The sequence below is a fragment of the Somniosus microcephalus genome, chromosome 14, assembly GCF_052327205.1.
Source record: "Somniosus microcephalus isolate GS21.2 chromosome 14, FLI_Smic_1.0, whole genome shotgun sequence".
Classification (NCBI taxonomy): Eukaryota; Metazoa; Chordata; class Chondrichthyes; order Squaliformes; family Somniosidae; genus Somniosus; species Somniosus microcephalus.
Genome location: NC_141000.1, coordinates 87,713,927 through 87,727,642, shown reverse-complemented (window position 1 = coordinate 87,727,642; position 13,716 = coordinate 87,713,927). Strand labels below are relative to the sequence as shown.

Sequence of the window (13,716 nt, the reverse complement as noted above, 5' to 3'; positions counted from 1 at the left end):
TCGCCCCGGTGCCCATTGCCCGGCACGGCGAATCCACCTCACACGTCCCGCTAAGCCTGCACCAGGCACGGTTCGTTTTCGTCTGGCACGACGCCCACCGCGGACCCCTTCAACCCCCGTACGACGGGCCCTACAAAGTGCTACAGGCTGGGGACAAATTTTTCGCCCTACAAGTGGGCGACAGGACTGAAAAAGTGTCGGTTGACCGACTCAAGCCAGCACACTCGGAGCCCGGTGAGCAGGTCCCAGTAGCTCGTCCACCGCCACGCGGCCGACCTGCCCTCAAGCCAGTACACCCGGCTGCTCCACGCCCGGCCATTCCACGTCCACCGGCGTCCTACAAGAGCCGCTCCGGCCGGCCCATCAGACCGCCGCACCGTCTCGCCTACACCTCCTAAGCGGATTCTGGGGGAAGCTGTGTGGCGGATCGCCACCTAAACGGGCGCAATCCACTTTTCCGTCCGTGGACAATAAATCGGGCACCTTGCCTTTAAGAAGCATGCTGCCTTTAAGGCATGACAAAGGAGTGGGCGTCGCCCTCAGTGTGTACACAAAAGCGCGGGCGTCGCCCTCATTCTGTTTTCGGGTTTAGCAGAGAAAAGAGCTGGGGCAGCCATCTCTCAAGAGAATGTAATAAAAGCCATGTGTTCCTCAGATCGGTTCGGCCTCCATTCATGTTCCGCGGCAGCCTCAACAATATCTAAATTTATAAGCGTGCTAGGTATTCATAATGTCCCATCTGTTCTATTCACACAGCAAGAAGAATCAACTCAGCTGCACTGCACGGAGAGGAATAATCAGCATCGCCCAACCGTCACCACACACTTTAAGTAAACAACTGTGGTGAAGTGCTAATAAAGGTGGAGGTTGATGAAGAGCCAGCAGGTCCAGGGTGAGGACCAACATGCTCTCTGCTCCTCCTGAGTTGTCTGGGGATACCCACCAGCGTAAGCCTACTTTCCAGTGGAAGATATTACAACACACAGACTATGTTGAACTGTCACTTGCCTCCATACACACTCAGTGGAAGGGAGTATGGTTTGGTTGGAACAAGAAGCCATGACTAGTTGCAACTTACTTGTTGAATGCTTCCTCCTCAACTTCTTTGGTTCTATCTCCCTGGCTACAATGGCTGCTCTGCCACTGCACACTATCTTTTCCCTGATCTTCCATGGCTTGCACCAGCTCCTTTTAAAAGCCCATGGTGAGGCACTGTCCGTGGAAATATTATGAAGCATGCAGCATACAGTTATTACTTTTCTGAACTGCTCTAAAAGATATTGTAATGCTTCTCTTCGGCTGCTGCAAGCATCAGAAGCATTGCTGTAGCATCCAAGTGCCTGCTCAATAAGACCCTTATTTGCCCGTATGCCTTGTTGCATTTGTTCTTTCCTGGAATATGGGGGTTGTGCAGAGCTGTCATTGGTTATGGTTTCACTGCATGTCCCATATCTCCAAGGCGTTAGCAGTCCATTCTTCCTCTTTCTTCAAAAAGCTGGGTGATGTTTCATTTGCTCAGAATTAAAGTATCATTGTACTCCTCAGGAAGCTTACATTCATGTGCATTATTTTCTGTTGGAGTTGCACTCTATGGCCAGAATTTTACCGGTGCTCAGAGTGCGGGTTCGCAGGTGGGTCCACTGTCAAAATCAAAAATATTGACAGCGGGTCGATATCCCGCTGTCAACCCGCCTCTGTGTCAGTTTTCCAAGTGTCGGGTCTGTCATCCCTGAACAGACCCAACACTAAGCAGCGGGTCAGCCAATTCAGATATGTAAAAGCTTGTTAAAAGGTACTTAAGCAGCATTTTACCATGTACTTACCATTTTGCCAGCTTTTTCACGAGGTTCCCGGCATGCAGGGATCACGTCAGGTAAGTGTGTCGGGTTCTCAATGACTCTCCATTCCTCTGAATAGTTGACAGCTGCAAAAGTGGTATAAAAGCTACCATTTCACAGCTGTTCACTTTCCAATGTTAGAAGCTGGAGCCTTCAGGATTTGGAATACACTTTTCAGCTTTATGCAGTTTGGAAGTGTTTGGAGTAAACTCTCTATCCACTGTCACCTCCTTGGAGCAAGCTCTCTCACCATTGACAGATTGCTTCTGTCATCTCAACTTCAGCTGTCATCTATTCCAGCAACATTGGTGCCCTTGAAAAAATCTCACCTTGGTCCTCAGAATCCCACCACGATCAGCCCCAATACCAACATCACCAGGCACACCAGCATCACCAACAACAACACCAACCTTCTCTGCCATCACCTGATGCTGCACAGGACACAGGGCATCAGCACCCGACCACAGTGCTGCCCGGGAGGGCAGCGATGGCCTCACCATTGCCAGATTTACGACACTTGATGCTGTACACCCTGGCAGCCACATGATGCGTCAGGTTGGCACCACCCCACACTAGCACCATAAAGCATTCCTACAATGTCCAAGCCATTCCTTTCACACTCATCACCATTGCGGGGTGTAACGTTATGTCTCACCATTCACTGCAACTCACTAAGCCACTTCCAAAGGTGCACACAAATATGTCCAAGGAGGCAGAGTGTGGAAGATAAAGATTTCAATGTTTGGCAACACATCAACAGAAACTTTACATGAACATTGGCAAAAACACCCAAGTGCCGACCATAGTGTGTTAGTTGGTATGACTGGACAAGGATGAGGGTGAGTGTGAGGGGTGGCGAGTCAGATGTGGATGTGATGATGTAGATAAAGAGAGAGTGATGGGTGGACGTGCAAGGTAAATTGGTGTGAGTAAGGATGTGCAGGGGTAGGGTAGGGAATGCAGAGTGATGGGGATGTGATGAGGGGCACAGCAGGATGAGGTTGAGTGTGGCTTTGCAGTAACGCTTCGTGATCTACTGAGATCATTTTAAGGTTTGTGCCACTGCAGCCTGGTCCTCCTGACAACATCCCTGCTTCTGCCCTCCTGTGCAATGTGCAACCAGGCTGCTTTGGTGTGCTGGGGAGGTCTCTTCCGCCCAATGGAAGGGAAGAGAACCTCCCTGTGTGCTGTGACTCCCTCCATAAGCATATGGAGGGAGTCATGCGAGAGCCTGGGTGCAGCCGTGCACCTTTGTGCAGTGCTTGTCAGTGTTTGCAGCACCTCAATGCTGTAGAACACTGACAGCACAACTGTCAAAATGAATGTGCACATGGCCCCTTTAAGGAAACCGGCTGATGACGCGTCTTCAAATGACATCATCAGACCCGCTTCCGTTTAATTGGCCGGGAACCTTGCTGGGCGGGCTTAACAAGCCCAATCAACGGAAAATTCTTCTCACAGAGCGGGATGGAACTGGGAGCGGGGTTGCCATCCGCCACCTACCTCGGCCGCACTTAGCCCGCCTCGGTAGGCAAAATCGCAGCCTATAAGTGGATGGAATAAAAGCACTTGCAATTTATGTATGGAATAGGATTGTTGCTAGGTGAATGAGTGGCCACATGCACACAATCCATGGTGCTCTCCACCTTGGGGAAGCCATCAATGTGGTAAAATCACAGCTGGTTCTGCTGTTGCACTCACTGGTGAACATCGAAACAAGGCTTCAGTTACCTCCCTAACGGAGCTGTGGACAGCAAATCAGCTGAGTCCAGTCTCCTGTGGATGCCTGAAAGTTGAAGGAGGTCGTGAGCTTCACTGCCACTGGTAGTGCAGTATAGACATTTGACTGTCCCTGTAGATCTTTGTTTATTATGAAACACACAACCTCCTCTTGAGTATTGTGTGCAGTTTTGGTCGCCTTATCTGAGGCAGGACGTTCTTGCCATGGAAGGAGTGCAGCGAAGATTCACCAGGCTGATACCTGGGATGGCAGGAATGACGTATGAGGAGAGATTGTGTCGATTGGGCTTATACTCACTGGAGTTTAGAAGATTGAGAGGGGATCTCATCGAAACCTATAAAATTCTGTCAGGCATGGACAGACTAGATGTAGGAAGGATGTTTCCGATGGCCGGGGAGTCCAGAACCAGGGGTCATAGTCTAAGGATAAGGGGTAAGCTATTTAGGACTGAAATGAGGAGGAATTTCTTCACCCAGAGAGTGGTGAACCTGTGGAATTCTCTGCCACAGAGGGCGGTGGAGGCCAGTTCATTAAATATATTCAAGAAGGAGTTGGATATATTTCTTAAGGCTAAAGGGATCAAGGGATATAGGGAAAAGGCAGGGACAGGGTACTGAATTTGAATGATCAGCCATAATCTCATTGAATGACGGAGCAGGCTCGAGGGGCTGAATGGCCTCCTCCTGCTCCTATCTTCCATGTTTTTATGTTTCTATAAGCTTCATCATGTACTATTCCTTTGTCAGTCATAAACATCTGACTCTGTTGTAGTAAATCTGCTGCTCTGTGAGCCATGCAGCTCCTATGCCCTCTGTACTCCCAGACTGCCCTCACCACCCTACTGCACCAAGAGCCACTGCGCCCATACTTATAAGACTCAAAACTCTTTTATAGTGTTTACTTCTGCCAGTGCCAAGTGATACCAGTTCAGAGTTTGAGTTCAAGGCTCACTTTTAATTTTTATGCTCCCTTCCTTTCCTGAACAATTTTGCATGATTACAGTCCTTTACAAACATTTTTTGTTTGTTGCTATTTTCTGTTAAGACATTTTAGAATGGAAGCAAGAGTCAAAGTAGCTGTACAAACAGACGAAAAGTCCATTGCTATTTTCTATTGCTCTTAATGTTCTGTCTCGCCCCACAATGTCTGAGTCTCCCTTTTTTTACCACCATTTTCTGGCTACGAGCTTAATGTGCTGCTGCCAAGAGATGCACAAGGAGCATATGTCAGAAGTGAACAACATTATCACAGCAGTAGACATAATATCAGAGGAGCTTTACTCCATTTTTTATGCGTAAATGAATGCGCAGTGGATCATATAACCTTCTATAGTTGGTTTATAATTGAGGATAGAAATTGGCATGCATTGCAACCACTTATCAGGTGTAAAATGGGCGCAAAGCATACTAATTTAGCAGTGGGACGGCCAGCACCAATCTGCGCAGGAGTTGGTCCCACCGCTAAATTTGTGGGGCCCGTTTTTTAGGTGTCCCAGGGCAGATGCATGAAACAGGCGTAGGTCCCTTAAATACGAGCCTTATGCCTGTTGAAGGACCCCAACGAGAAATTTGTTGCCGATGAACAGGACAGGACAGGTTCAGGCCTAGACCGAAATCTACCCTTTGATTTCCAAGGTACTTCAATGTGCTACTTTAAAAAAATACAGTCGATATAATAGGTTTTCTTGAGAGCCTCATTTCCAGCAATAATAAGGCACATCATAATTAAAAGGATTACAAGGGGCTTTGTTATCCTACAGGGGGATCACAGTATGGCTCTTTTAATGCTGAATATTATAAGATGGAAGTCAAGAAATGCATGAGATAATGGAACGTTCTTGAATTTGCAGTGTTTTCAATCATATGTTAGAATGTACTTCTGTGCTCAAAGGACAAACTGTGTCTTCTGTACACAAAGCGTTAATAGCCATTGAGGCGACCACAGGAAATTGTCTCGGTTGAATTTTGACAACAGGACACAGAAATTCACTTCTCTGTCTTTACTTATATATAAAAACAAATGTAGCATCTGGTCTCCGCCCTACAAATACTAACTCAGTGTGATTCCGTGATAATGTGAAAAAAGATTAGTTATCCACAGAGGGGCTGGTCTCCATAATTTAGATCTCTCTCACACACCTCACTAAAAGCAGTAGCTGCAGCCGCAGTCTAAGAAATCACAAATGAACTTCAGATATTGCCTCCCCAAATAAGGGTAGGAGAGATTGCTGTTCAGATCAGCCATGATATTGAATGGCGGAGCAGGCTCGAGGGGCCAAATGGCCTACTCCTGCTCCTATTTCTTATGTTTATCCTCCCTTACCCTCTCCTTGTGGCTGCGGATGGAATTATTATTAGTTATATTTAGAGCTTTACTTCTATCAATTGAGTACAGAATAGTACTGAAGTTGTGAGAAAATAACTGAAAATCACTATTACAGTACTGTAGTTACTGTGCCTCAGAAGTGTTAAACTTCCAGTGTGTTCTGTGTATAAACTCATATCTGCCATGGTTCAAAGCTTATGTAATAAAATTAAATAATCTTAATATGAACGTCTTTTACACAGCATCTCCTGATTTTTTTTCACCAGCATTTTTTATGTTTTGGTAATGAATGAAGTGTCTGTGTTTATATACAAAAGCTTCATTCATATCAGCCCAAATGTTTAGTACTTCACCGTGGTAAATTTAAAAGATGCAACATTTTCCTGGAATGTTATGTATCCAGATCAATATGCTTTTATTCTTATAGGCTTTTGAAAACTGTAAATGATTTTGAGCAAGAAAGAAAAAAAACTGTGCATCAAAGCAGCAATATTTGTCCTGTCTTTTATGATGCCAGTAGCAAGCTGGAATACAGTTCCACGGGCACCAGCAGCTCGTCCAAGTGGCCATTCTTCACATGCACCTCCAGCCAATGCCAGCAAGCTGCTCATCAATGTGCAGCATTTCTGACATGTCCAATCTTATGCTCACCCAGTGTCCGCATATATGCACTTTCCAGCAGGATTCACTCAATAATAATCAGGAATGGGGAACCCTGGCTGGTATTAGTCTCCCTACCCAGAACAACCCTCTGCTGACCCTGCCCAGATCAGTGAACTCAGCACAGGCCAAGGAATGACTCTCAGACCATCCTAACTTGTGCAGCTCAGTACCACACCACTTGTTGCTTTTACCAACTGAGCAATTAAAGCCCCTGAAAATAGCACTATTTATAGTAAAAATGCACCCCACAACGTTTGCAGTTTGCATTTCCAACAGTAGTATACCACAAGATTCCTCACCCCTCCCCCAGCAGCACATTTGGATACTTCCTCCAGCCAGTAAATTTATCTTCCACTGGTGGGGAGGTTAAATAACATCTCACCCTCGGCACTATAGGCGAAGGTATGCACAGGGACACCCAGCATTCAGGATATGTGCAGAATGAGATCTCATATTTAACAGGGGGGGGGGGGTGGGGGGACATATACACAGGATGAGACATTCATAATTGATGTGTTGCAACATACTGAATGAGAAATGAGTTGGGCACTATGGAACGATATGCACGGGATATCACTTTTGACAACAAAACAGATCACTCTAATTTCTATAGAAACAAAAAGACATTATTGTCAGAATGATTTTCCTACATAGACGTTTGTGTAAAATTGTTTTCTAATTGCTTTCTGTGATTAAATGCTTCTTATAATAACTGTATTTGCATTTCAAGCTACTTTCACATATTCTAAATATATTTTTGATTCCAGTGATATGACTGCCACCTGGCAGGTCTGAGACACCATTTAACACATTGTGCACTGGTTATACTCTATGGCTAGGATCAGAAGTTCATAAATGTTATTATTTATTTTAATTGTCGGGTTGAATTCAAAGAACGACGAATAATATTGCAAAGTGTCATGTTAAAGATACGATTCTTAACTTCGCACCCCATTCTAACTACAGTATGATGGGGAAAAGGTTCACCAAAATTGCACTGAAGGTACACATTTACCAGTCCCATTAAACAGAAGCAATCCGCTATTGTAAACTATGGTCTAACTTCTGACTTGTACATGGGGCAGTTTAAAAATAAAATAACGATTTTGCAGTGTGAATAAAGTCGCGACAAACGCCATGCTCTTTCAACACGAGCACCTATGTTGACAGGAATAAGCGAAACGGAGTTGACAAGAAACTGAAAAGGCAACGTGCAGACCGAGCCCCCGTGCAATGATACTGACACATACCTCGACAGAGACAATCTGCAAAATTGCTGCCAATGTTACCTTACCTCCATTTTCCCCAACAGTCCTTTCCAACAATGTGTCTCTGCGGGTAACTTATCCCCGAGAGACAGAGCCGTTGCGTTCTCACTTCTTAGATCACCAAGTCATGCTCTGGCATAACACACATGCCACCCACTCTCTCACAGCTTCATACATCCCGGTGACACAGCCCTGTGGTCAGAATCTGATCGGACCCAGTAGACAAGTCTACCATCAGACACGAGGGGGGGTCTTCAGCCTCTGAAATCAGAATCAAACCCCAAACAGCTTGGCTCTGTTCAGATTCCCCGAATCTGCAATACTCACATTGTGTTTACAGTGTAACCCAGAGCTTTAATTTCAATCGCTGGTCCGCCCAATGAATTAACCAGTCACCGTGTAGGCAGAGAACCCTTCCTCGAATAGACAGAGTTGCTGGTCTCCTCTCAGCAGCGTGTGCATGTCAGATTCTTTGCGAGGCGTTCCTCTTGGCAGCAGAGAGAGAAAAAGTGGCCCCGATTTGTGCTTTTGGTCAAAGTTTCTTCCAACAGTTACAACACGCTCGGTGATTAATGCAATTATTAAATAAATTAAAAAAATTAAAAGTTTGTGTCGCTTTTTATGACGTTTCGAGAAAAAAAGTTTTAAAATGTTTTCGACCTCAGCTGGAGATATTAGCTCCATTAATAAGCCACTGCATCAGGAATACAGAACTTTTAGACACTACTTTTTATAATATTCGTATGAAATATTCATATTAGGGTTTTGGAGTCAATTTCCTATCTGGTCTTTTCTGCATTAGTAATTTACCGTGTAACTGTTCAAACAGATAAAGAAACAGTATTGTGTAATGTTTGATATCGGAAATTTTTCCTAAAGTTTCAGTCCTTTAAACGGTATTTCACTGTAAGTTACTGAGCGCCTCCTCTTTTCATCTCTGACATGAGAAGGTCGGTTGTTTTCTTTACTGGAAGGAAGCCATTGAACGGAAACCAGCCAGCTTTCAGGCCAAGTGAAGGAAATGCGCTGCAATGAAGATAACATCAGCAAATTGAAATGACCCATACAGCAGGAGCTGCCAGGCTATGGTCACGGCCTAATAAGTGGTGCAGCCCAACACCGTAAATTACAGGCAAGTAATATAGCTTCTTAAACATTTCGTTGGAAAATGAGACCGGAATATATTAGGGTAAACACAGAACTAAGGCTCAGTCAAACAGAGAAAAGTAGAAATCATGGGAATGACAACCGTTGTTGGGGGGGGGGGGGGGGGGGATTTGCCCTTGTTACTCGAGATGTATTTTTTGGCTTCTGTATCTGAGCGACACATTTTGGTGAGGCTTGTTCCCTTTGTCCTGCCCAGAACGTTTACATTTGTCCTGATATCTAGGTCATTTTGATAGCGCAAGCTAAATAAAAAAAAAACATCTTTAAACCAAGTAGCTAAAGCAAATCTATCCTGTTATTCCACAGAATCCTCGAGAAAGAGGAGTATAACAACACCAGAACTTTTTAAAGGCCAAATGAACTTAATTGCGCAATCCCCCAACAACAAAAACAACAACTTGTATTTATATAGCGCCTTTAACATAGTAAAACACCCCAAGGCGCTGCACAGGAGTGTTATAAAACAAAATTTGACACTGAGCCACATAATTAGGGCAAATGACCAAAAGCTTGGTCAAAGAGGTCGGTTTTAAGGAGTGTCTTAAAGGAGGAGAGAGAGGTAGTGAGGCGGAGCAGTTTAGGGAGGGAATTCCAGAGCTTAGGGCCTTGGCAGCTGAAGGCACTGCCACCAATGGTGTAGCAATTAAAATCAGGGATACTCAAGAGGCCAGAATTGATGGAGCGCAGATATCTCGGAGGATTGTAGGGCTGGAGGAGATTCCAGAGATAGGGAGGGGGGCGAGGCCATGGAGTGATTTGATAACAAGGATGAGAATTTGAAATCGAGGCGTTGCTTAACTGGGAGTCAGTGTAGGTCAGCGAGCACAGCGGTGATGGGTGATCGGGACTTGGTGCGAGTTAGGACACGGGCTGCCGAGTTTTGGATAACCTCAAGTTTACGGAGGGTAGATGGGGGGCCAGCCAGGTGTGCATCGGAATAGTCAGGTCTAGAGGTAACAAAGGCATGGATGAGGGTTTCAGCAGCAAATGAGCTGAGGCAGGGACGGAGTCAGGCGGTGTTACAGAGGTGGAAATAGGCGGTCTTAGTGATGGTGCAGATATGTGGTCAGAAGCTCATCAAAATGTTATAGTCTTGAGTTCATTTACCCTTTTTACTGTAGATATTTTATGCTTCTGTGTGTCAGACTAGTCTTGTAGACGTGCTTTTGCTCCCTATATCCGTGTGAATGTTTATACTTGGCTTTTTATGTGGTATGTCCAACATAATACACAAAAAACTCTTCTTTAGATTGCTTTAGCTACTGGTTTGATCCTGTGCCTCCACAGGTTCCTCCTTGTATTCAGAAAGTAGTAGAATGATGCTGAATGAACCTGAGCTTGTTTTAGGCTTTAACTGATAAACACATGTCAACAGTAATGAACAAGTGAATAAAATAGCAGAAGCTTAACATATATCCTCACAGTAGTTGTTAAACTTTGCTAACACCGTATATGTAATAGAAAATAATAAATCATTTGTAACTCAATGCTAAACTAATGGTAGTCAATCTTCTTATGTTCCCTTTATTCCCTGCCACAAACTCTGCTCTCTTTTGCCACTGATTCTATTCCTCTCCCCAACCACTCTCTCTGGCTGCACCAGACCATCTGTAATCTCAATGTCCTGCTCAATCCTGAGCTGAGCTTTAAGCCCACATCCTGTCCAGCTGTACCTCAATTCCATTTACCTGCCTTTTCTCCATATCACTTGAATGCCCTTACCTAACAAAAATCTATCACTCTCAGTCTTGATTCTGGCTTTCTGTGCATCTCCTCCTCCCTTCGCCCAACCATTGCTCACAGCGCCTTCAGCCGTCTGGGCCCGATTGTGTGGAATTCTATCCCTAGATTTCTCTGCCTCTCTCACCTCTTTTATTGCAACCTCCTTAAAACCCACCTTTTTGACCAAACATTCAGTTACCCCTCCTAATCTATCTCTCCCTGGATTAGTGTTCATTTTCCTTATGCCTATCTGTGAAACTCCTTGGGATTTATTTTACAGTAAAGGTGCCAGATAAATGGAAATTGTTATTGTACTGAAGTGTCTGCCTAGATTAGGTGCAATAATCCTGGAGTGGGACACTAGTTAACCAAGAAGTGATTCAAAACAGAGACCTGGATGATGCAAAGAGAGCAAATACCTGAGAATACAAGAATTAATATCTCAATATTATACCCTAATTGAATTTTTTTTTGAAAAATAGATTGTACGTTGAAGTTACTTCATAAGGGTATGGTAGTGTAGTAGTTGCAGGAAATACTCAGCAGGTCTGCTGAGTATTTCCAGCATTTTCTGTTTTTATTTCAGATTTCCAGCATCCGCAGTATTTTACTTGTATATTAGTAATCCAGAGACCTGGACTAATAATCCAAAGAATTTGAGTTAAAATCCTACCATGGCAGATTGAGAATTTGAATTCAGTTTAAAACGACTGGAAGCAAAAAGCTGGTTTCAGTAAAAGAGAGCATGAAACTATTGAATTAATGTAAAAACCCAATTGGTTCACTAATGCCCTTTAGCGAAGGAAACCTGCTGCCCTTATCCGGTCTGGCCTCTATGTGACTCCAGTCCCACACCTTCGTGGTTGACTCCTAAATGCCTTCTCAAGTGGCCAATCAGTTGTATCAAACTGCTACAGTGGTTCGAGAAGAAGGCCCACCATCGCCTTCTCATGGCAACTGGGGATGGGCAATAAATGCCAGCCTTGCCAGTGAAGTCCATTTCTTGAGAATTAATTTTGTTAATTAAGGAACTTCCCTAGTAACACATGTTGGTTCATTCAAATTCTTCCCAGACTCCTCCTCATGCTGTTGATCCTACATAGGGACATAGTAACTGATAGATGAAAAAAGACCAGGGTCCGTCCAGTTTGCCTTCTATCATCTTGGTAGTCACATGATACAACAATAATGGAGTTGCTGACTAATCATAGCAGTCAATCTCTATCAACTAGTCTACAAGAGACCCAGAAATGACACAAGGAAAACCCAGTGGTTGAGAGCTTTGTGAATGCCAAAGCATGCTACACTTACCACATATCATGTCTCAAATTACTCATATACTGTATCCCAAAATGTTATTTTCTGAAAGAAATGTATCTAATTTGAATAAATCAATGCTAACAGCTTCCATTGTTTCCCTAGGGAGTCTGTTTCTCACCACTCACTCATTGAAATATTGTTTTCGCAGAGTAGTTTTGAATTTACCCCTCTTCAAGTGTACCATCTACAAGATGCACTGCAGCAACTCGCCAAGGCTTCTGCGGCAGCACCTCCCAAACCTGCGACCTCTACCGCCTAGAAGGACAAGGGCAGCAGGCGCATGGGAACACCACCACCTCCAAGTTCCCCTCCAAGTCACACACTATCCTGACTTGGAAGTATATCGCCGATCCTTCATATGCTGGGTCAAAATCCTGGAACTCCCTACCTAACAGAACTGTGGGAATACCTTCACCACACGGACTGCAGCGGTTCAAGAAGGCAGCTCACCACCACCTTCTCAAGGGCAACCAGGGCTGGGCAATAAATGCTGGCCTTGCCAGCGATGCCCACATCCCATGAACGAATAAAAAAAAAGTGCAGGCCTTCGACAAGGTGGAATAGCTTGTCATGATTTACATTATCTAGTCCCTAGAATCCTAAAAACAGCAATCATAACACCTCTCAAACTTCTCTTTACGAATGAGAACGTACCCAATTTACATAATTGCTCCTCATAATCCAATCCCTCCATTCCCTCAATCATGCTGGTTGCTATCTTCTGTATCCTTTCAATAGCTGCAAAAACCATTCTGTACAGTGATGACCAGAACTATGCACAGCATTCTAAGTGTGGTTGCACCAATGATTTATAAAGTGGCAGGATTCTCTCACTATTTCAGCTCAATATTGACCATTTAATACATCCCAACATCGCATTTGCTTCACTCACCGCCACCAAGCATTAATTAAGAGAATTGTTACAGATTTAGGGCTGGATTTTGCCAGCCCTGGGGAGGCGGGTTTGGAGGCGGGACTGCTGGGAAAATGGCAGAATCTGGGGCGTGTACCCATCCCGCCCCCAACCCGCCTCCATGCCATCTTCCCAGGAGGCGGGTAGCCGACCCGCACTGGGTCCCGTCTCCTGGAGGCAGGAAAGGGATTACAGCTACTTAAGTGCCTGTTAACAGGTAGTTAACAGGCAGATAAGAGGATTATCCCCATTTTTCCACCAGAGGTGCGGGCTTCCCGACATCGGGAAACCCCGCCAGGGTCACCGAGACGAGCAATGGGTCTGCGGGGTGCAAAAGTGCGCTGTGGAGGTAAGTGATGGGTGCAAGTGTGGAGAGGTAAGTATGTGAGGTGAGTGGAAAGTGATAGAAAATGTTTACTTACCTTTGTAGGCTTCAATAGTTGGGGATGCGGAGACTCTCGCATCTCACCAGCAGAGATGGCTGCTGCATTCTCCAATGCAACAGCCATCTAATTTCTGCTCACAAAAGAGGTTTGATGAGTCTTGAATACAAGGACTCATCAAACAACAGAGAATGTCAGTGTTTGACAGCTTCACAGAGCTGTCAAACGATGACAATTCATCTGTCAAAAATTTTTGACAGATGAAACGTCATATGTTGACGTTCTCTGTAACCGGCTTACCCTTAATTGGCCTGCTAAGCCCGCTGGGCGGGCTTAACAAGGTCAATCAAGGGAAAATAGCGTGGGTTGGCCACAA

The 13,716-nt window shown here is 44.8% G+C and overlaps 1 protein-coding gene across 2 annotated transcripts in view; it reads right to left on the bottom strand.

Annotated features, from left to right (window-relative positions):
- Positions 1-8,287, bottom strand: part of LOC147107663 (uncharacterized) — a 61,839-nt gene extending 53,552 nt beyond the window's left edge. The window contains exon 1 of one of the 2 annotated variants that reach the window (XM_086006890.1): positions 8,163-8,287. Coding sequence is in view for 1 of the 2 variants with exons in the window: in XM_086006889.1 (XP_085863015.1) it covers positions 7,862-7,867 (6 nt within the window). In the remaining variant the exon portion in view is untranslated. The other variant, XM_086006889.1, reaches the window with a different exon arrangement.
- Between the last annotated feature and the right edge of the window lie 5,429 nt (positions 8,288-13,716).